Source organism: Stereum hirsutum (genome assembly GCF_000264905.1).
Source record: "Stereum hirsutum FP-91666 SS1 unplaced genomic scaffold STEHIscaffold_7, whole genome shotgun sequence".
Lineage (NCBI taxonomy): Eukaryota > Fungi > Basidiomycota > Agaricomycetes > Russulales > Stereaceae > Stereum > Stereum hirsutum.
Window position 1 is genome coordinate 827306 of NW_006763137.1, and position 21266 is coordinate 848571.

At 53.1% G+C, this 21266-nt stretch overlaps 7 protein-coding genes across 7 annotated transcripts; 3 read left to right on the forward strand and 4 right to left on the reverse strand.

The window, feature by feature from the left end:
* Window positions 1-342: 342 nt before the first annotated feature.
* STEHIDRAFT_56900 (DNase I-like protein) lies at window positions 343-3486 on the reverse strand (the record flags this gene model as incomplete). The annotated part of the gene is made up of 8 exons (XM_007303873.1): window positions 343-493; window positions 610-1019; window positions 1155-1397; window positions 2007-2431; window positions 2490-3153; window positions 3207-3291; window positions 3347-3378; window positions 3463-3486. 8 exons carry the CDS (start codon window positions 3484-3486, stop codon window positions 343-345), a joined length of 2034 nt encoding a protein of 677 aa, XP_007303935.1.
* A 257-nt stretch (window positions 3487-3743) lies between these two features.
* On the forward strand, window positions 3744-4441 carry STEHIDRAFT_168539 (uncharacterized protein; the record flags this gene model as incomplete). Its single annotated transcript, XM_007304194.1, has 5 exons — window positions 3744-3812; window positions 3871-3921; window positions 3981-4060; window positions 4125-4371; window positions 4432-4441. 4 exons carry the CDS (start codon window positions 3744-3746, stop codon window positions 4291-4293), a joined length of 369 nt encoding a protein of 122 aa, XP_007304256.1. The 3' UTR covers window positions 4294-4371; window positions 4432-4441.
* Window positions 4442-5106: 665 nt separating this feature from the next.
* On the forward strand, window positions 5107-6313 carry STEHIDRAFT_111056 (uncharacterized protein; the record flags this gene model as incomplete). The annotated part of the gene is made up of 2 exons (XM_007304195.1): window positions 5107-5635; window positions 5733-6313. The coding sequence occupies 2 exons, from the start codon at window positions 5107-5109 to the stop codon at window positions 6311-6313; spliced, it is 1110 nt and encodes a 369-aa protein (XP_007304257.1).
* A 1069-nt stretch (window positions 6314-7382) lies between these two features.
* Window positions 7383-8463, forward strand: STEHIDRAFT_156887 (uncharacterized protein; the record flags this gene model as incomplete). Its single annotated transcript, XM_007304196.1, has 3 exons — window positions 7383-7914; window positions 7983-8350; window positions 8386-8463. The coding sequence occupies 3 exons, from the start codon at window positions 7383-7385 to the stop codon at window positions 8461-8463; spliced, it is 978 nt and encodes a 325-aa protein (XP_007304258.1).
* Window positions 8464-9027: 564 nt separating this feature from the next.
* Window positions 9028-10650, reverse strand: STEHIDRAFT_156888 (molybdopterin binding oxidoreductase; the record flags this gene model as incomplete). The annotated part of the gene is made up of 6 exons (XM_007304197.1): window positions 9028-9437; window positions 9531-9639; window positions 9711-9875; window positions 9963-10250; window positions 10326-10459; window positions 10515-10650. 6 exons carry the CDS (start codon window positions 10648-10650, stop codon window positions 9028-9030), a joined length of 1242 nt encoding a protein of 413 aa, XP_007304259.1.
* A 7192-nt stretch (window positions 10651-17842) lies between these two features.
* On the reverse strand, window positions 17843-19572 carry STEHIDRAFT_57406 (uncharacterized protein; the record flags this gene model as incomplete). The annotated part of the gene is made up of 2 exons (XM_007303916.1): window positions 17843-17916; window positions 19419-19572. Coding segments are annotated over 2 exons (228 nt in total), but the record flags the coding sequence as incomplete, so codon positions are not given.
* A 754-nt stretch (window positions 19573-20326) lies between these two features.
* Window positions 20327-20605, reverse strand: STEHIDRAFT_39829 (uncharacterized protein; the record flags this gene model as incomplete). Its single annotated transcript, XM_007303864.1, has 1 exon — window positions 20327-20605. A coding segment is annotated over one exon (279 nt), but the record flags the coding sequence as incomplete, so codon positions are not given.
* Between the last annotated feature and the right edge of the window lie 661 nt (window positions 20606-21266).

The following is a 21266-nucleotide window of genomic DNA, read 5'->3' on the forward strand; positions in this document are numbered from 1 at the left end:
TCTGGCTACTGCCGATTTCGTTGTGTCCGACTGTGGTACCTCCGAGTTGTTCGATGCAAGCTATTCTGATGTGATAGTCACAACCGGTGCGTATGATACAAATCAAGAAAAGTCTACGCTATGTTCAATGTGCTGTAGATCTTGCAGAGAATTAGGGCGTATAGTGAGTGTGTATGTTACAAGTACAAGGGAGTGCGAGAGATAGAAGAGTTCGAGAGCAAACCAAAGCAAAGGGTCACAAAACAACCACGCGTCATCGAAAGCGACACGAAGACCCCGAGTTATCGACCAACCGTTCCTGCCGGCAAGCCGACCAAATAAGCAGAAGGGTTTCCACCCTGCTCACCCCTTTGTCGACGAGCCTCCCCCATTCGCTCTCATAGCCTCTTTGTGCACCTCGCTAGACCATTTGAAAAAATTGCATCTCCATTGATGGTCTACTTCGTCTCGCAGTCTCTCCATCCTTCCCTTATCGTACCCTGGTCCTACGGGTCTATGCACCGCGTAAATCAATCAGCCAACTTGCATTCGTCCGTATGCGGCCATACGGCATAAAAAGGATGCGACGGGAGGAAGAGAGTAGAGAAGAGGAGAAGACTGAGAACGTACCTCGAGCAAATAAAAAACGTCTTCCCCTTATTCGGACCCGGCTTATTCACCCTCAACTCCTTCGTAGGTTCGCCATGGACAATGCACTTCGGAGGCTTAAGCGGCTTGAACAACGTCGACCAGGCGTCTTTGCTACTCTCTCCGTCATTACCGTTTCCGTTGGGTTGAGAGGAGCCAGGCTGACGCAGAGAGAGTGGTGACGAGGGAGTGGGAGGGAGAGAGACGGGTTCGGCTTGTGATAATGGTGGTATCTCGACGTCGGCGTCGTCAGACGCTATTACTTCTGGTTCTGCTTTCGCTTCAACTGCTCCCTCCTCTAGTCCTAGTGCGTTGAAAGCGGGAGTTATCTGTGGTTCAGGCTCGAGCTTAGGCAGGAGCTCGGGTGGTGGCGGCGGCGGCGATTCGATGATCTCGATGGAAGGGTCAGCGACGACTCGGCGGCGCTTGCGCATAGTCGATGGGGGAGGCATCGGCGGGCCATCAAGAATCTCGATGGAAGGATCAGGTGCCAGCTGACGTCGTACACGATTGTTATTGTTGGTAACGGTGGGCTTGTCATTCTCGTCATCTGTCGAGTCAATCTCGATGACGTCTGGATCTGGTTCGGGCTGCGAGGATGGTGGGGGCTGTGGTTGCGAAGATGGAAGGAGAAGAGTCTGTGGTTCTGGCGATGGTGGAAGTTGCACTGGAGGTGGAACAGGTTGCGAACCCGATGGTCCAGAACCCTGGGCCTCCGATTGCGAAGACGTAGGCTGAGACGAACTCGGGAGTGGCGTCGAGCTAGGAGGCTTCACGAAGAACTTCGAAAGCGTCGCCTGTCCCTCGAGTTGTGCACCCTTTCCCTTCCCTTTGACTTTGCCCTTTCCCTTGGCGGTCTCCTTCGTGGTCTTGGCTTTCTTGTTGGAGGTAGAAGGGAATGATTCAGCGGCCATAGACCGCTTAGTTCCGCGCGAGGATGAGTCGGCAGGTTGGCGAGCGGAGTGTTTCTTGGCAGGCGAGCCGGGTCGAGATAGTTTGCTGGGAGAGGGAGGGCAAGATGGTCGGGTGGCTGTAATTTGAGTGGGCGCAGGAGGATGAGTTTGTGTTGAAGTGGGCGGGGTTTTCGGTCGGTTCATGGAGGAAGAGGAGGGCTGTGGCTGGGAGGAAGGCGCGGATGTACTGGTGCTAATCGACACGCCGACCGATTGCGAAGCGGGCGGGACATCGTCGGCAAGGATATGAGATGTAGGTGGCTGTACGGCAGACGACCTGGGCTCTCCAGCAGGAGCAGAAGGAAGGTGGGCTTCCAAAGCGTCGAAGGCACCTGACAGGACGGACGTGCCGCCCACAGCTGTAGGTTGCGAGGCACTCGGTGCAGGGGCTGCTTCGTTTGCACCAGAAGTAGAAGCGACGGCGACTCTGCTCATAACCCGTGGCTTGGACTTTGATTTCTGCGAAGGATCAGGTGCGGGATCGTCACCCTTCTTCCCGAAGAAATTAGACAACACCATCTGCTTGCCCTTCAACTCTTCCCAAAATCTCGCAGCTATCCTGGGCGGTTCTCGTCCCTCGAATTCGCCTTCGACCGTACCTTCCGCAGAAGGCGCTGCGTTATCTGCTGTCAACGGTGGCATTCTCATAGCTTCGCGGAGAGTCAATATTTCACCGGATGGAAGAGTGATGGAGTCGTGAAGATCGACGTAGACAGGACAATGGTCTGAACCCTTGATGGTGGGTTCGATGTCGCCATGTTTTATCCAAGGCATAAGCCCTGGAGTAACGAGGATGTAGTCGATTCTTGAACCGTAGTTGCTCTCGCGACCTCCGATCTTCTGGTTCCAACCTACGTCGCAAAACAAAGTCAGTGTTCTGTATGTGAGGTAGACAACAATACACCTCACATGTATACATTCCCTTCCTATCCGGCCAAAACCTCCTCACAACGTCGATCATCTTTCCTTTGGGGTCCAGCCATTCGTAAAACCAAGCTCTACATGGCGGCTCCCAAAAGCCCTCCTTACAACTCGGCAAATGTCCATCCCCATGGTCTATCGGCTCGGCACACACGTTGATATCGCCCACAACAATAACCTCCCTCTCCTCCCTCTCCACCAATATCCTCACTCTCTCCTCTAACATCCTATGGTAATTCAACTTAAACGGTAGTCTTGCGTCTGACGTCTCGTTAGGGCAGTAGAGATTGATCAAAACGAAGAGACCAAAGTCGAGAACAAGAGCTCGGCCCTCAGAGTCGAGCGAGAGAAGATCTGTAGGCTTAGATTGCGTAGTGGGGTTCAGGTCTTCGGACGTCGGGTTGGATGGCATGAGAGACATGGTGTGTGCTGATGGATAGGTCGAGGAAATGCGTTCATGTGGCGAGAGAGGAGGTCGAGGTTGGATGAGCCCAGAGAGTCCTTCTTCAGCTTTAAGAGGGAGTGCGGTATGGGTGGAGGTATAGACTGCGACGCCACTGTAGCCACCCTTCGCTGTGGGGAGGGAGAAGAAAGAGTCGTAATTCTCTGGGACAGCGATGTTGCGCGTGAGAGCTTGACGCGTTGTTTTCATCTCTGCAGGTGATAGATTTTAGAAACCGAAAATCAGGAGCAGATTAGACCGACGGCAATGGAGGACGAGCCTTGAAAACAAAGGATGTCTGCGTGCAGTGCGTCCAGTATCTCGCCCCATGTCTTGAATGTGTTCCATCTGACAGATGAGATATAAGAGACAGGTCCGTAGAGAAGGTCAAGGTAGGACTTACGGATAATATTGCGGGACAGTACGGACGCCATTCTATTGAACTTGAACGCGTCAGAAAGTGGCAAATATGAGTACAGACGCGTCTTCAGCGCGTTCTCGCGTCCGAACTGAGCTCACCAAGTTCCAAGTCAATATTCTCATGTCCTGACCGACTTATACTATGACCAATGACGAGCAGAAATAAGACAATTGATTCCAAAGACCGGCCAAAAGGAGGGTATGAGGTTGCTCAGGAGAGGATGAGTACACCGGCAAATCGTTTCGGAAGCAAAGACGCTCTGAGACGCGCCAGTTCTCACGCTCCACGTGGGCGCGAATTTCTGGGCAATTTGCAACGACTTTTGCTTTCGCCACACAGTTCCTCTCCTCTCTATCCTCTACTACCACAATACCTCACAATGGGTCGTCTTCGTCGCTCAAGAGCACATCACGCACGACGAGACGTTCATCGTGCTTCAAGAACAAGAGTGCGTCTTGTAGTCCCCTCCTGCTCGATATCTGGCTTACCAGAAGTTTGCATTACAGGTCCGGACAAAGGATTTGGACCAGATTCAGCTCATCGATCTCGACCCAAAGGTACGCTTAACCTATCGTCTAGCTGTTCCTACCATTTTTAACCCTTTTCTTCGCTGCAGAACCGTGCAAAGCTCGAAGCACAACCCATTGACTATGAGCTCCCCGGCCTTGGGCAGCATTACTGCGTCGAATGTGCAAAGTGTGTACTCTCCATCTTTCGTGTTTGCCTTCCAATCGTTGAACGAGACTATTCTGGATGTCAGACACTATGAGACCGACGCTGCACTTCAGTCGCACTGGAGGAGTAAAGTTCACAAAAGACGCTGCAAAGCTCTGAAAGAGCCGGCGTACACGATTGAAGAGTCCGAGAGGGCCGCTGGTCTAGGCAAGGACAATGGGAGACCTAGTGCCAGTGTGATGGAGACTTCGTGATTGGGCCATTCCATGTTTGCTTTCGTTTTTTCTTTGTATCTTGGCTGGCTGTAGGAGTATGTGGGTAATTTATTCGCGGTACGTCTCTTGTGCTATGGACATTCGTTCTCACACTGAAATCAATATAAACTACTCCAGTGATCTTTACGACGTACAGATTTTGTCTTGCTGTCAAAGCATCATACCAACGTCCTCGTTTGGTAATGATCAGCTCCAGTGCTGCACCCCGCTTGCGACGCCATCCTGTCCTGGGCGCTCCGTTATCGCAGTATATCGTCTTCGTTTTCTCCCTTCTGTGGCACCAGCGTGTCCTCAAACGCCTTGCTCGCAGATGGCCCGCCGCTTTTAGGCTCAACGCAACTAAAGGAACTCTAACCTATATCATGAAATGGTTGCCATGATCTTCTTCACTAACCTTAAACACATACGGTGTATATGAAGCAATGTTGAATCGGTACACCCTCGGTATTGCATATGCCTTTCTTTGGTGCGAGGCTAGAGATGCAACTTGGACGTGGAAATCTCCTCTCCTTCTCCCCTGCTCTGGTTATCTGATCCATTCGAAGAAGGTATGCGCAGGCTTGGGTGTCGTCCTCGGCGAACTTGTTCAGTCCGGTTCATATTGCCTTGCTCAGCTGCTACTGTGGATCTCGCTCCGAAGGCTCCATAATTCCCGTGGCGCTCATTAATACAGTCATCAAGATTCTCCTTCTCCCTTAGCCTCGTGCCATTCCCCGTTCTTTATATTGTGCCTTGAGGTCCACCCGTACCAGCGCTCATCCCCCTTTCCCCCTGAAATTCACTCTCAAAACGATGTCGCACGCTGCAATGCTTTGCGATAGTGTCACCTCCATCGCCGTCGCTGTCTCAGCCTTGAGCTCCTCGCCGACCATCATCCTCGATTGCGAAGGTCTCAATCTCGGCGCACGAGGTGGTACCTTATCCATCATCATCCTCCGTACCACCACCACTACATCCCCCGCGCGCACATTCCTCCTCGACGTTCTCCAGCTCTCACAAAGCCAACTCCAACCCGTCTACGCTCTTCTCTCCTCCCCATTCATCACCAAACTCGTATTTGACGGTCGCATGGATTACAGCGCCCTTTACCACGAATGCGGCATCGAGCTACGTAACGTACTCGACCTGCAGCTCGCAGATGTGGTTTCGAGGGGACTGAGGGGTGAAGGTGAGGGCAGGAGGATGGAGAGACTGGGGTCGTTTTTGGGCAGGTGGGAGGTCGAGGGCAAGAAGGAACGATATGGAGGTGTACACAAATTGAATGGGATGAAGGATTGTTTGTGGGAGCATGAGATTTATGAGTTGGAGAAGGATGGATCGGGTGAGGCTATCCTTTCCTCTTCTCCTGCACTTCATCTCTGGTAACTTGGCTTGAAGCTGACGGATTGCATTCTTATATCGTGGTGTGATGTCTAAAGTCCGTCATGACCTCTGGTTATGCCGACCTCTCCCGAGATATTATGCTGGCTACGCCGCCACCGATGCTGAAATGATCCACGCCCTCTACGACATCTTTATCGAGGGATCGTTCATCACATCCAACCTTCCGGCGCAAAGCATGCGCTACATCACCATCTGGAAAGATCGCCAACCCGGCGCATCTGACTCGCACCTGCGGCACCCGCTTCTCCCTCTCGAGATACTCGAAGCTCCCGACGACGGTGCCTCTGAGTCGTCAATGCGGGCATGCGATACGTGCAGCAGGTTGTTGTCCGAGAAGGCGTTTGTGAGAGAGCCAGGAGTACCGAGGCGTGTTGCTGTCAGTTCTCAGAAGTGCAAAGTTTGTCTTGCGATCGCGGTGAGGAACGGCGAAACTGGCGCGAGTTATAATCAGGGCATGAGAGTGAGAGAGCAGGATTTCGAGGATATGATCTTGGAGGAGCAGGAGCGTGCTGAACGGGAGATGGACGAGTTCGATGATTGGTACACGGAGGATCGGATTCGACTGGAAGAGGAGACGGATAATTTTTCTTTCGGTGAGGATGAGGATGAGGTTTGAGAGGGTTTGCCGGTGGCGGTGAATTAGTCGAGTTTGAAGGTTTGCGTCCTTGGGTCGAGGGTCTCTGTGACTATGGTTGTTGACTGCTATAGCTTTTGTGGCCCCGTGTTTGACGATTGTATACGCAAAGCGCTTGTACTGTCAGAGGCTCTCGATGAATGACGAATAAGGTGGACGGCCACATTGGCAGAACGGACAGCGTGGTGTACATCGAGGATATGCGTGGATACGCCTGTCAACAATAATGCTACACTACTTCGTTCGACTTGGCCTGTCTCCTGGTATTGCGCTGCTACTTCGGCGAATCGCATAGCAAAGCATTGAAAATGAGCATATTACTCTATATTACTGCGCCACTCGCCACTTACGGATACGCCACATCGCAACGCAAACTCCTACAAGCTCCGCTTAAGTTACAACCTGAAGGGAATTTCAACACTCCTTTTCTTCCTGCTTTGACCCTCCGTTCGACCCTTGCTAGACTCCATAGTACCTTGTGTTCGTTCTCAGGCTCGCCTCTATTGTGACTTATACCGTCCTCACCGTAACCTGCGTACAGATGTGCCACACATGATGATAGCCGCCTTCCAGAGCGTTCAGCTCTATTTTCCCTCCCGATACGTCGTTCCAGTGGGCTTCCGGGTCCTTCACTTATAACTTATGGAGACCATAGTTATTTGGCTGAGTATGAGGAAATTTTCGTAGCTTCAAAATGGCTCGTGAGCGCCGTATACTTATGCACACTCTGCGGTTGATGTGACTGAGTTCGAATCGAACTAGCCGGTAGTGAGTTCTGTTTCAGCGTAGAGAGAACCTCTGGGATGAAAACATGGCGGAGGACATTGTCTATGGGAGAATGCTAACGAAAAGATAGAAATAGGTCATACCGTGACCCGTTCTTCTGCTTCTGTGGATTCAGCTGTGGAGGTCACAATTCTCGTGGCGTAGGTCCTGTCGAGATTCTCCTTCTTGTGTCCGAGTCTGGGCTCATGTCTGCCTATATATTAATGCAATCAGCCTTGTAGACCTCCCTCCACTCCCTCCTCCTACAAGATCCCTCACAGAAACGATGTCTCACGCTCCAATGCTCTGCGACAATGTCGCCTCTGTCTCAATTGCCATTACAGTGCTGGAATCTTCGCCGACGATCATCCTCGACTGTGAAGGCCGTGATCTTGGCGAGAAAGGTGGGGCCCTTTCCATCATCATCCTCTCCACCACGTCCACCACTGCATCCACGGCCCTTACATTCCTCATCGATGTCCTCCGTCTATCCCCAACCCAACTCCAATCAATCTACGACCTTCTCTCATCCCCGCACATCACCAAAGTGGTCTTCGATGGCCGTATGGACTACAGCGCTCTCTACCATGAATGTGGCGTCGAGGTGCATAACGTACTAGATATGCAGTTAGCAGACATAGCTTCGAGGGGTTTGAGGGGCGAGCAGGAGGCAAAGAGATTGGAGAGGCTTTGGAAGTATCTGGGGAAGTGGGAGGTCGAGAAGAAGAAGGACATGTACGAGAAGGTGGTGAAGATTAATGGAATGAAGGATTGTTTGAGCGAACATGAAATCTTTGGGATGACAAAGGACGAGTCTGGTAAGTATACCTGAAGGTTGAACGTCAATTGACCGTGAACTCACCACCGCTTGACTGGGCGTTCATAGTGCGCCACGACCTCTGGACGCGTCGACCTCTCCCGAAGAATTACGCATCCTATGCAGCCACCGACGCTCGAATGATTCACGCCCTCTACGACCTGTTCACACAAAAATCATTCATTACCTCTGACCTTTCAGCGCAAAGCATGCGCTACGTCACCATATGCAAAGACCATCAACCTACTGCATCCGACGCGTACGCTCATCACCCTCTCCTTCCTCTGGATATCCTCGAGGCTCAGATTGGAGCATCTGCGGCGAGTGGGATGCGGACGTGCGATAACTGTAGGAGGTCTTTGTCTGAACAGTCGTTCGTGAATGACTTCGAAGGGGGAGGAACGAGTCCCGGTGGCAATCAGGGGTCGATATGCTGGGTTTGTCGCGCTATCATGGTGAAGAATGAGAAAAGGAATCGCTCCGGAACCCGAGGAAGGGGACGAGGAAGAGGTGGGAGAAGTCGAAGGGGAGGGGGAAGAGGCGAGGATAGGGGGGTAGAAAGAGGTGAAGGAACGGGAAGGGGTGAGGGAAGGACAAGAGGTGAGGGGAGGGGAAGAGGTGAGGGAAGTAGAAGAGGTGAGGGAAGGGGGAGAGGTGAAGGAAGGGGAAGAGGGGAAGGAAGGGGAAGAGGGGAAGGAAGGGGAAGAGGGGAAGGAAGGGGAAGAGGGGAAGGAAGGGGAAGGGTGGAAGAAAGGGCAAGAGGGGAGGGGAGGGCAAGAGGTTCACAGTGTCGATGAAACGCGAAAAACTGTAAGTTGTGTACGATATATTCCATGCTTCTCACGTGGTACTTCATCCGTTTCCGTTACTGTGTTGGGCCCCCGTTGGTCACTCGAGGTTGGGTGACATTCCTACCATCGCTCTGAATGTCGATGGATGCAATCAGATGTGGACAGCATATTCCAGCGCGAAGTATGGTGCCCGTCCCAGTGGCGTACGATCAAATTAGAGGCTGAATGAAATGGGACTGGGTTGTACAGTGTTGATCCTGCACATCCAACAGCTCAACTATACAGCAGTGACCAATACTGCCCGCCACGTCTGTTGATCACACTCATAAAATAATCTCATACTCCCCAACACCAGCATACCCAACGCCCCTCAAATTCCAATCACACTCCAGCTCTTGTTTCTTCCCGCTCTCGTCCTCCGCTCGACTCCATAGCACGACCTTCCGACCCTTCTTAGGCTCGCCTTCATTAATTCCAGCACCATCTTCTCCACCGTGTGCGTAAAAGTCTGCCACATCGACGGTAACAGTCGCCTCCCAGAGCGTCCAGCTCCATCTGCCCTCTTGATACGTGATCCTAGCGGGCTTCCACGTTCGGCCTTTGTTGCAACTTATGCAGACCGAAGTGATCTGGCCTGAGTCTGAGGGGATGGCGTAACCTTTAGCAAGGATCGTAATAGATGTCGATCCCGGAGAAACGGTTGAGGTCGAGTGCGACAGGCCACGAGTAAGCTCTGTTGTAGTGCGAAATGGGGACGAATGTCGAAATATAATAAAAGACGACTAGTGAGCAGAGAAGGGACGAGGGAATGGAAGAGAAGACGGACCTGGAGGAATAACTCGCGCTGTGGCGATCACGGAGTTGAGAGGATTAGCTGTTATAGGGGGCATCTTCGACCACCAGGATTCCGCCTTTGCTTGCTCGCGTGTCTCGACCTGGTGTTGTCAGTATCCAGGGTGTTAAGTTATGCAACTTTATAGCACAGTTTATGAGTCACCGTACGTACATGGGGAGGTAGTATTTTGTAATCTCGTTGTTGGTAGAAATTTGAAGACTCGGTTGGAGAGACGGTGATACGGTCAAGCCATTTTACCCAGCGAGCGCCGGTGTAGCCCGGGACGACCATTCGAAAGGGAAAGCCGTGGGCAGGAGCAAGAGGATGTCCGTTCATCTACCAAACGCCACAAGGCAGGGGTGACAAAGAGGATGCGTAAACATCAATAACTCAGAAAGAATGTATAGGAAGTAGGAAATCTACCTCCAGAGCGACCATAACATCGCCACTCTCATCCAGAGCCTTTTCGAGTGGTATAGATGCACCATACCAGCCGTCATCCTGGCATCCAGATACATGCGACGCAAAACACACGTGAAGCTTTCTGACTGCGTCTCGATCATCCTTGCACGTCAGCCCAGCAGCGAGGAGCACGTTCCGTAGCGGTACGCCTGTGAAGCGGACGTTGGCAATGGTGGCTTCGCCCCATTTGATACCTTCTACGTCTTTCTGTTTCACGTCAGCCATCTTTTTCCGTCGGTTTCCGGCACACTGTTCGGGTTGGAGTGAATAGTGAGCATGAAGAAGAAGAAGAAGAAGAAGAAGCGGATAACAAACAAGACGCACTTGAAGAGCAGCCACGATTTTGACGCGCAAAGGAAAAGCATGCATAAAGTCCGAGAGTGTGAACTCCAGTGATTTCTCCACGATTCCATCTATTTTCAGCTTGTAAGTCTCAGCATCTAAAGCCTCGATAGAGGCTTAGTGTATCTTTGAGCATCCACACAAAAATATTTGCGACATAGACGAACGTACAGTGGTTGCGACAATAAACGAGTTCGTCAGGCGTGTGAGTGAACTGCACAAGTGAGAGGACGTCTGGCTCTGCATTGAGGGGCTCCTGCCCTTTGATGTCTAGATGGGCGATACATCTATCGTTCGTGGAGGGCATTTCAAAGATTTCGTGACTTTAACAAGAGCAAAAAGACGCTTTCGACGTTGTACAGACTGGAGAGTTGAGTGTCGAAGATTGTGGTTAGTTGCAGAGAGATGTAAGGTCGGAAGTCACGCCTCGAGGAGAACATCGCTATCGAAAACGTTGCAAAGGGCAGGAAGAAATGCATTCGATTCTGGTATCAGAATGTCAACTAGAGGCTGAAGACAACCGAGAAGAGCGCTGCCTGAGAGATACCTCTGGACACTTACGTCCTTCACATTCACACCCTTGTGGCGTTACACGTGTTCTTGAATTGTGTGTGGCACCATAGTCTGCAGACTCCTGGGTCGATCAAGATAGCTACACTGATAGTCATAGGCTCAACTTAATGACGCGGGTAGATGTGAGCAGATACATAAGAGGGAAACAGGATATAGGTGTGTAATCCTCAGCTCGTGAAATGAACATAATGGTCCTCAATACTTCGAAACTTACAAGAATGAGGCAAAAGAAAGAGGGTAAGACGACATTCAACGACACGAAGAACCAGCGACGGCACAGAAAGACAGCTCATGAAGAAGAGCCAGATCATGGTCGGCTTAAGTGTATCCAGAGTCTAAGAGGATAGAACGACAGAGGGCGATCACGAACACAGCCAGTACAGCTAGCGAGCCAGGCATCCGCAGAAATGTGTATAACTCTTCCATGGCCTCACACGGCGGCCATTGCAGCCTGTTGAAACCTGGAATTCGCGAAGAAGAAGCAGAGATGAAGCCAGATACACAGACGTAAAAGAGCTTGCAGTGGCAATAACTGCGAAGACGCAGACTTATAGTCAGTCAGACCCACATTTCGAGGTTGGACGCCGGAAGTTATAACAAACCCATTTGCGAGGACCTGACCGATAATCAAGTCTTTTACAACATGATACCCGGGAAGAAGAAGCACAAAGAACTTACGAATCGCTTGAATACAGCACCTCCAGCGTCTGTTGGTTTCGCTCCGGGAATAGCTCCCCGAGATACTAAAGCCCCTGGGCCACGACAAGGCCGACGCTATTCCAGGGGAGCCGGTGTCTTGAGGCTGTCGAAAGTGATGATGGTATAGCGAAGCTGAACATCCTGATCTATAACTAGATGGCTCATAATATTCAGCGTTAAACAATACAGGAGAGAATCTAATAGTAGGGAAGAAAAGGATAAGAAAGAAGGCGAAAGAGGAAAATCGACTCAGCGACCCGAAGGAGAGCAAATACCTCACTGAAGAGGGAAGGTTCCAAAGATTGGACCATTTCCATTTTGAAACGCCGCGCAAGGGGGGTGTCGAGGGCAGGAGGTAGCGCATATGAATACACGCCGACCACCTTCAACCTTCAGATGAACTATGAGCAACCAGAGCATCCAAGGGCTCTCTCCGCCCTATCTAAGTCTAAGGGCCTGTTTTTTTTTACTGCATACATAAGCGCCAGTATTGAGCCACACGCATCAGCGAGCGAAGGGGTGCGACGCACATAATACGCGGCCGTTGAACGCGTTGCTCGATCCTGGAAAGAGAATCCTGACAAGTGGCCAGCCAGCGAGAGACGCCTCAACGGCACGAATACCGAAGATTCAGTCGTCAATCGCGGGCCAAATGGAAAAACTGGAAGGTGAAAAAAGGTCCACCACGGAGGGGGAGGGGAAGAAAAGATTGGACCATCCCGTGAGGCTGAGAACGGAGTCTCAAGCTCTGGGTAGGGGCATATGCTTCGGGGGTTCTTGGCGCCCCATGCGCCACCTGTGGCTCCCCCGTCATGAAGCAGCCCATGGCCTATGGAGCAGAAGGGCTCGACTTCGCTCAAGGTGTAGGTGACGTCAGTGCGAGATGAAGTGGAAGGAGAAGAGAAGTGGACGCAGCTTGCTCGCACTCGGGAGGAGTACGAGCGGAGGGCTCTGTTGATGGATCCAGCCCTCATGCAGCACTGTCGACGTGCATCAGTTCCCAGACATAACGAGCAAAAATGACGAGGGAAAACTCACCCGATACTCGTCATCATGAAGGCCAACCCTGGTCCCAAACCACCTCAGAAGCCACCGTTTGTGTACCGGGGGCATCTCCGGACGGGCGCATAGCCAGGTGACCCTGCGTCCAGCACGCACCAAGAACGGCTCGTACGCAAGCATACGAGAACTGTCTGTCGAGGCTGCTTAAGTCTTACGGTCGTACCCGAACGCTTCGGCCCAACACATTGAACCGGGTGGGTCCCGATTCAAAGGTTGTATCGTTCTTGGCAATATTGTTCAGGCTCAGCGCTCAACACTGCGGTGGGTCGCCCTATGCATGGAGGAGATGGTGCTGCGAATACCGTCGGGTCTTGAGGGTACATATGTTGAGTAGCCTATGGTGGAGGGAGGCTGAGTGAGTATGGGCGTGAGCGAAGGTGCAAGAAGAATGAGAGATAGATATGAAACAATGGAAAATAGGATGGCGTGAGGACACGCGAACGAGATGCGCCACAAAACAAGCGACGTCGGACACGTCTGCAATGGTGGACAGCCAATGGAACACGACACAAGTACCACAGACAATCATTGGATAGGGAATCGATGATTACGACGATACAACATCGTCGATGTCGACGGCAGCAAATGATAGTGCTCGAGTCTATAGAGGGCGGACTCACCTGGGACGCAAAATGTTCGTGGGACGGACAGAATTAGAGGTAGAGATGAATGTGGACTCGGATGGAAGGGAGAAGAGAAGGTGGGGGGAGTTGGGGCCGCGAGAGAGGGCCTTTTTAAACCTGGCGCACCGATTCAGACTCCTACAGCTGGCCGAACCAGACAATGGCACGGCAGGACATACAGCTCATAAGTAACAAGAACAAAGCTTAGCGGATATTCCAAAGAGAATAAAGAGACGCGTTATCTGATCGTTCGCAGGGTAGTCATAGCCCCCTTCGCGACGAGCACAAAGCAGCTGCCGCATTCGGTGACAAGCCGGCACTCAAGGCTGTGGCGGACGATAAGCACGCTAGAAAAGGTGGGACCTCTGGAGGAGACAACTGTTCGTATATATCGCACAGCCCACTTGACGCTTTTGAGAAAGAGGACGGTCTACCCAAGAGTGATCTGTTCTCGATAAGGGTAGAGGAGAGGTGGCGGCAATGCAAAGGTGGTGTCCGGTCTGCCGACGAGCGCCGGATGTTGCCGACAATGTCGCACGCGCGGACCGGTTCGAACTTCTTTCTTCCAAAACCAACTTTGAAATTCGTGATCGGGCCACCAAACTCTGAGTTCTCCCCAAGTTCTCCCTCCCTTTGCAGCTCACTCAGCTTGTTCCTCTCGATCCCCTTGTGCTATAATATTGCTGGTGTAAATGCGCACAAAGTGATGCAAAATTCATGCAAAGCTGCCCAGCAGTTATCGAGACAATCGTCATTTCGTCCTCTCGAACAGGCGCCAGAGCTCTTTGTGGGTCCCAACATTCACTACTAAATGTGCTTCATTGACTTTATAAGTGGTAATTTCTGTGTGTCGTGACCCACATGCGATACTATTAGATAAGACTTTATAACACCACTCAGCCTCATGGGTTTCGGACGGGTGGGCCTCGGTATGTTTCTCCGCTCTATTGTCCCAGTGCCTCTTGCCGGGAGGAGTTTGAATCGCTTCTGTGGAATATAAAGCCCCATCTGAGCTCGCTTATGATCCCCCACCTTTTCTCTCTTCTACCACCATCATCTTCTCCCTTCCTCGCTGAGTTGGACCGGACCGTAGTAGGTGAGTTCCTTCAACGTCTTGCCACTGCCTCCCTCCTCCCTCCCTTGTGTCTAGCTACCCTTCATCTACTGTACATCCCCCACGTCATCGATCGCGAACGTCGTCGCTGTCGTCGCGTATGTCTTTGCAACCCCCTCCATCGTGTTGGCTGTCGTTTAATCATGCCGTTTCCCTTCTTCATTTTGCACTCTTTTGTGCTCCTCTCTTTTCAAAGTCCAGCATTCTCACTCGTCTTCATTAACGTAGGCCGCCCGATTGGATACCGGTGTCAAGATTCAGAATCAAGACGTCAAGCCGGGACCGTATTGGATTGGGATCGCTCGCGACGCGATCGACAGGCCATGGGTGTCACGGGGATGTACGCAGAGTCGCGTTGCGTTGGCCTCAAGAACCTCGAGGGATATGCAGTGGCTTCCCGGACATAATACCCTGACCCCTCATTAAGGGACATGCCGGCCAGCGTCGTGCATTGTCCTGGGGATGGTCCAATTTTTTAACTTGCTTGATCCCTTTCGGGGGTGTCACTTTCTCTTCGAGGCTAGTCCTCTCATTATGTCCCCTGGTCCGGCGTCGGCCTCTCCGTGGCCCAGGAGACTAGTACCTCTTCGGAGGGAAGCTAACAGACGCTTATCGTTGTATTCTCGTCTCTATGCAGTAGCATAATATGCTACGACATTTCCTTTACAATGTCCGTATCATCCGTGTGAATCGTGAGCCTGGGTCTTGACCGTTCGGGCCTGTCAATTGTTAGTACTCGGAGACCCACTCCCTAGACAAGCTTCGCGCCAGGACAATCAATCTGAGCGCCAGCGCTCAATTCCACCATAGACGACGACGACGACGACGACACCGTGAACCTCCGAGTCCCAGACCGACGCAATCCACGCCATGCTGACATCCATGTTGACGAGTCGAGACAGACTCCCAGGGAGAGATGAATATTGATATCATTACTGCATGCTTCCTCAACCAAAAAAGAACAAGACGAGACGAGACCGTGACATAGACAAATCATATCAAACGGAGACAAAATAAGATGTACATAGAATAAAGACGACGAATATTTTATATGGACAGAACGGAACGAGAAACTGAAGCGGCACGACACGACACGGGAACTGGAAAGTCAAAGTCTGGAGTGGAGACGCGACCGAGAACCGGAATGGTAGCTGAGAGCTGAGCAGGGAGACGGTAATTACTGTTACTGTACGAAACAAGCGAGAGCCTGGGTACGGCCTAAGGACTTGGACTAAACAATTGACAGACGAGAGATACGTAGGAATGAACGGGGCTTGTGAGGCCCATTTTTGAAGGGGAAAGTGTTAACTTTGAACTTAGGAACAGATAGTAACAGACAGATGAATCCGGTGATTTGTACGTATACGTATTGTGTGTGATTAGCATATAAGCAGCGAAACATAGACAGAAAGAAAGAACGAACTCGCGACGAGAACAGACAGAGAGACGGTGCAACGAACGCGAATAAGAGAGAATAAGTGAATGGAGGATTCGTAAGTTACAATAAATTTCGAACGGAACGAAAAAGGAGAGTCCGGAGTCATAGTCTGAGTATTGGTCAAGACGGAGACGGAGACGAGAATATTGAAAGATTCAACTGAACATAACGAAAGCGACACGAGCACGGGATACGGATACACCGGCCAGCATAAACATATAGACAAGAGAATAAAGACGGAACCAAAAAAAAATAGAAAAAGAACATACTTATGCTTATGACCTATAAAACACGAGCATAAAGAAGAAAGAAAGGATCACGAAATAGCGCCCGTCCTTGAAGCACAAACTCGTCTCAGAGCAATTCAATCCCTCTCCTTCTCCCTCTCCCCCCCACTCGCCGGCCTAACAGGCCACACACTCTCCTTCGCACCCCCACCCGCCGCGCTCCCACTCCTCCTCAACGGCACACTAGCAGTCGTACTCCCGCTCGCCGCCGGACCCTCCTTTCCCGCCGCCACCGCACTCGGACTCCCTTCCTTCTGTCCCTGCTTGTCCTGTCCTTGAGCTTGAGCCTGACTTTGACTTTGCCCAGCCGAAGCCGAAGCCGAAACCTGCGCCGCCCCCGCAGCCTCCTCAATCCCCCTCCTCACACCCCCCATCAACCTCTCCGTCCTCTCCAACATCTCCACCAACCCCCTCCTCTGCATATCCAACTCATAATAATGTCTTTCCAGCTCCTGCACGCTCGGCACCTGCACCGGTCCTCCGTACATCATCGAAGGCGGCGGAGGCCCAGGGTACGGTAACGGCGGTAACTGATGTTGGTGCGGAGGCGGAGGCGGGTGCGGATAATGCAAATGCTGCATGAGCTGATGAGGAGGCGGTAAGAACCCAGGCGGAGGTGGAGGCGGGGGTAGTCCTCCAGCAGGGGCTTGTTGAGCCTGTTGATGCTGGTGTCCAGGACTCGTCCCCGGTCCACTCAACGGCGAGTGCGAATGGCCCCTACTCGGCGCCGTGCTCCCCGACCTCCCATTATTAGGTGCATTCGTGGATGAAGAACCAGAAGCAGCGGCGGCGGCGGCGGCAGCCTGAGCAGCTCCGTTCAGTCCCGCAGCGGCAGCAGCCAACGCCGCGCTCGCCGCCGCATTCATCCCTCCCATACCCATCCCTCCTTTCCCCGTCCCTCCCATATTAATATCCGCACCACCGAGTGCGGCGTTCAATGGTGGTAAATCGAACCCTCCATGCGGCGGCGGATGATGATGTGGCGAGAACGGATGGTGGTGTTGATGGTGTGGCGGCGGCGGCGGCGGCGGCGGTGGCAAAGCGAGTCCAGCGCGAGACGACGACCTCTCGACGCTTCCGAACTGGTGCGCATGCGAGCCGGAATGCGAAGCGGACGAGGAGGGCCTATGCGGATCGACCTGCATCGGCTGCATGCCCATCTGCATCTCTCCCCAATGATGTCCTCCTTGCGCCTGTGCCTGCTGATGTCTCTCCCTACTCCTCTCTCGTTCCCTCTCCTCTTCCGCCGCGAGCTCGCTCTCCCTCTCCGCCGCGTCTCTCTCCGCCGCCGCGTCCTTCTTCGACTTCCTAGGCGCCCTCCTCTGTCTCTTCCTCTTCGGCTCCTCCGCCTCCCTCTCATCTCTCTCGCGTTCCCGTCCCCTATCACGAGTAATATCCTCCACTTCCTCTTCCTCTCCACCGCTCCCCCTCCCTCCCTGTCCCTGTCCCGGTCCGCTATGCATCCCCGGCGGCGTCGGCGTCCCATTCTCATGCCCATGCATCCTCCCGACACTGACCAACGCCTCCGCCGCCGCCTGATCGCTCATCCTCATCATCGGCTGTCCATGCCCTCCCACCATCTGCATCGGACCTCCCATGCCCATTCCCATACCCATCATCATCCCGGGCGATCCGAACGAAGCCGAGCTGCCAGGCGCAGCGGGTGCAGAAGCGGAGGGCGACGCGCCCCCGGCGGCGGGGACGCGTTTCCGACGTTTGATCACCGTCTTTTTCATGCTGTTCGGTCGGTGGGTTCCGTGTAGTTTGAAGTAAAGACCTGAACGGAAGCACGGTGAAGATGTTAGCCAGCGAAACTAAATGCAGTCCGAGTCCGGAATGTATCGAGAAAGAAAGATGGAAAAATGGAGATGGTAAAGAACTAGTACGACTGAGACGACGCGACGAAACGACACGGCAAGCCTCGGAAACGCATATATCAACGCGTCTCGCCCTCCAAACGTCCAGGAGCCATGCAACTCAAACGAGTAGCCAAACCGAAACCAAACTCGCGCACCTCTTCCGTCCAGCTCCTCAGCCGAGTCGCTCAAAACTCAAAGCCAACGAAAAACGCGAAAGGAAAAGCAACACAGAAATCCCAACCGCGTCGCGTCCTCCCCCGTCTCCCCGCAACGTGGCCGTCACGCGTTCCCTCCCACCACATTGACCAATCGAATGGACCAATGACCAATGACCCCAAGTGCGCAGTGCCCATTGAACGGAAACTTCGACACCGATAAACGCCGACGCGACGTGACGCGACAGATATTCGAGCTCATCCTGAGTCCTGATTCCTGACGCACGTAACACACACCTCTCTTCCAAGTCAATTCCTCCTGGGATATATCTACCCCTTTTGATCAACCAAGACCCCCTTGATCCTCGATAACCAAGCGCCTCGGTATCCCGAAGAACGCAAGCGCAAACTCGGAGAGAAGACCAGTGCTAGTGCTTCAAGAAAGGAGAGAGGGGTCGAGAACGCGCAACACAAAGATCGTCCAACGAAACGAACGAAACGCTTATCCTATCTGATAAGCACCCTTCTAGCGCCCCTGATCATCACACCCGATAAAGTGCTCTGGTTGCCCTGATAAGGCTGTCCGCGTCCACGATACGTGGCAGCCGAGCAAGCGAACGAAGGACGGGAAGACCTATCCATCTATCAGACTATCAGATAAGATAGTCTCACGATCATTTCTGATCATCCTCCGTTGCTTGGCGCTCCTGACAAGCAACACGACACGACTCGGCAGGTACTTATGAGAGGACTGGGCGAAATAATCCCATCGTTCGTCCCTGCGCGTCAACAGTCCCAGAGGGATGAGAAAAAGCGAGAGACGTCGACTCGTCGCGCAGCAGCGAGATCAGGCCACTTTCGAGCGAGTGGATCACTGGGCTGAGAAATGAAGAGAAAGAGGGAATGAAGGTCCCATGCCCGAGCGAGGGGTAATGCACCACGCCCGAACGAGAGGTGATGATCTTGCCTGCCGCCTGCCGCTGTGTGTTTTGCTCGAGATCTACGCGCGGCGACAGGCGAGGTGCTGCAAGGCATGCAGCTGCACACCACCCCAACACACCATGACACGGCACGATGAGACACGACGAGCAGAGCCAAAATCGAAACTCTAAATTCAAACCCAGATGCAATCCCAGAATATCTCGAGATCGCGGACGAGCAGAAACCGAGACGCGATAGACCAGAAAGAACGAAGAAAGACGGAAGAGAGAGAAGAGAGGAAAGAGAAGAAGAGAGAGGGAGGGGGAGGGAGAAAGGAAACGTACCACAGGCATTACATATATTATTCCCCACATCATCCCTCCTCCAGAGCGGCGTCGTCGAAGTCCCACAGTTCGCACAGCTCAACGCCCCAACCTGTCCTCCCTTCGCGTTCCTCCTCCCTCCATTCGCCGGCGTACTCGGTGCTGCAGCTGCCATCGTACTTCCTCCCGGCCCCATTCCTCCCTGACCCTGGCCTCCAAGCCCGGCTTCAGGATCGTTCACCTCGTTCGAAGGCCCAGGATGGGCCGTATTATGCGGATCTCCAGCAGGCATGATATGTTGTTGTTGCTGCTGCTGCTGCTGTTGTTGTTGGTGAATAGTATTTATACCGTGGCCAGCACTAGCACTCAAAATACTCGGGTCGATATTCGCGTCGGGGGTGAGATTATTATTATTCCCGTTGACGGCGTTCGCGTTCAATGCGTTATTGTATGTCGGACAACCGGAGCAGGCAGAAGTCCCGCCTGTGCCGTCACAACGACCGTCACCTGGACAGGTCCCACCGCCGACGTGATGCGATACCGGCTGCTGTTGTTGCTGCTGTTGCTGTTGCTGGTCGATCGAGAATATGGACTGGGGGTGTTGTTGGGACTCGGGCGAGGTAGCGGGGGTGATGAGGGAGGGCGGTGAACGGGTTCTGTTCGACTGTTGTTTTGCAGCTGGAGGAGAGAGGGCGTTGGAGTTTGAACGAGCGAGGGAGGCACGGCCGAGGGATGTGGGGCGTGCGGTGCGGCGTGCTTTGAGATAGAGACCTGAGTTTGGAATATTTGCGAGAGGAGGCGAGGGGGGCGGTTGGATGGATGTGGTGTACGCACCATGCGGAGGGCGTGCGGATCGAGTGAGGAGAGATGAGCAAAGGGGCGGAGGACAGGTGGTCAGTGAGTGGGGCGATCGAGCAACGCGGGAGGTGCTTACCACAGGCGTTGCAGATGGGCTTGCCGTCACCGTCCCTGCGCCAGAGCGGCGTGCTCGACGTCCCGCAGTTCGCGCACAGCTGCACCGAGGGCGTCGGCGGGGACGACGCGGACTCCTGCGTGTCCTGCGACGGGCGCTGTTGGTGGTGGAAGATGTTCTCCTTGAGGAACTGGTGGGACGGCGAGGGCGGCTGTGGGGGCTGTTGCTGCTGTTGTTCGACCATCTGGGCGTTGTTGAAGTGGATCGGGGGCGACTCGAGGACGACGGGGGACATGGTGTACGCGACGGTGACGCGCGTCGAGGACGGCTGTTGCAAGTCGCGAGGCAGGCCAGATAATCAACGCACGCTGCAAAGAATTCAAAGAGGGCGTTCGATGATGCGATAGTCTGCGATGGCTCTCTCATATAAACAAAGATAACCACCCATCGGCCAATCACAGCTCGCCCATTTCCGCCCCCGATCACTCGCTCTCAGTCTGCCGATTCCGATTCCGATTATCTGCCACGCCGTCTTCCCCGCACATCATCCGACCCTCTTCCTTCCTCACCATCCCACCAAGCTTCTCCAAGGACGTTAAAAAACAGTCTGCCTTCTCATCTATCCGTCCATCAGTCTGACGCCACCTCGAAAGATCACTCGAGAGCAAGCCTCGCCACCCACGTCTCCGGCTTAGCTATCCGATCAGACGAGACACGGCCTCGTCTGAGCCTCGTTTCCGCACCAGCTCGCGCCACAATCTCCCACTCTGACCTCGCCGTCCTCCTGGTCGCATCTTCGCTCTTCTCGTCTCTCTTTCCATTGTTCTGGCCCATCCATTCCCTTCCGCCATGGTTTTATTTACCAAGCAATCGCATTGCAAAACACAGGGTCACGATTGCGGCATGAAACCTAAACGCCGCTATCTTATCTCTCGCTGATATTGCTCAATCTTGTC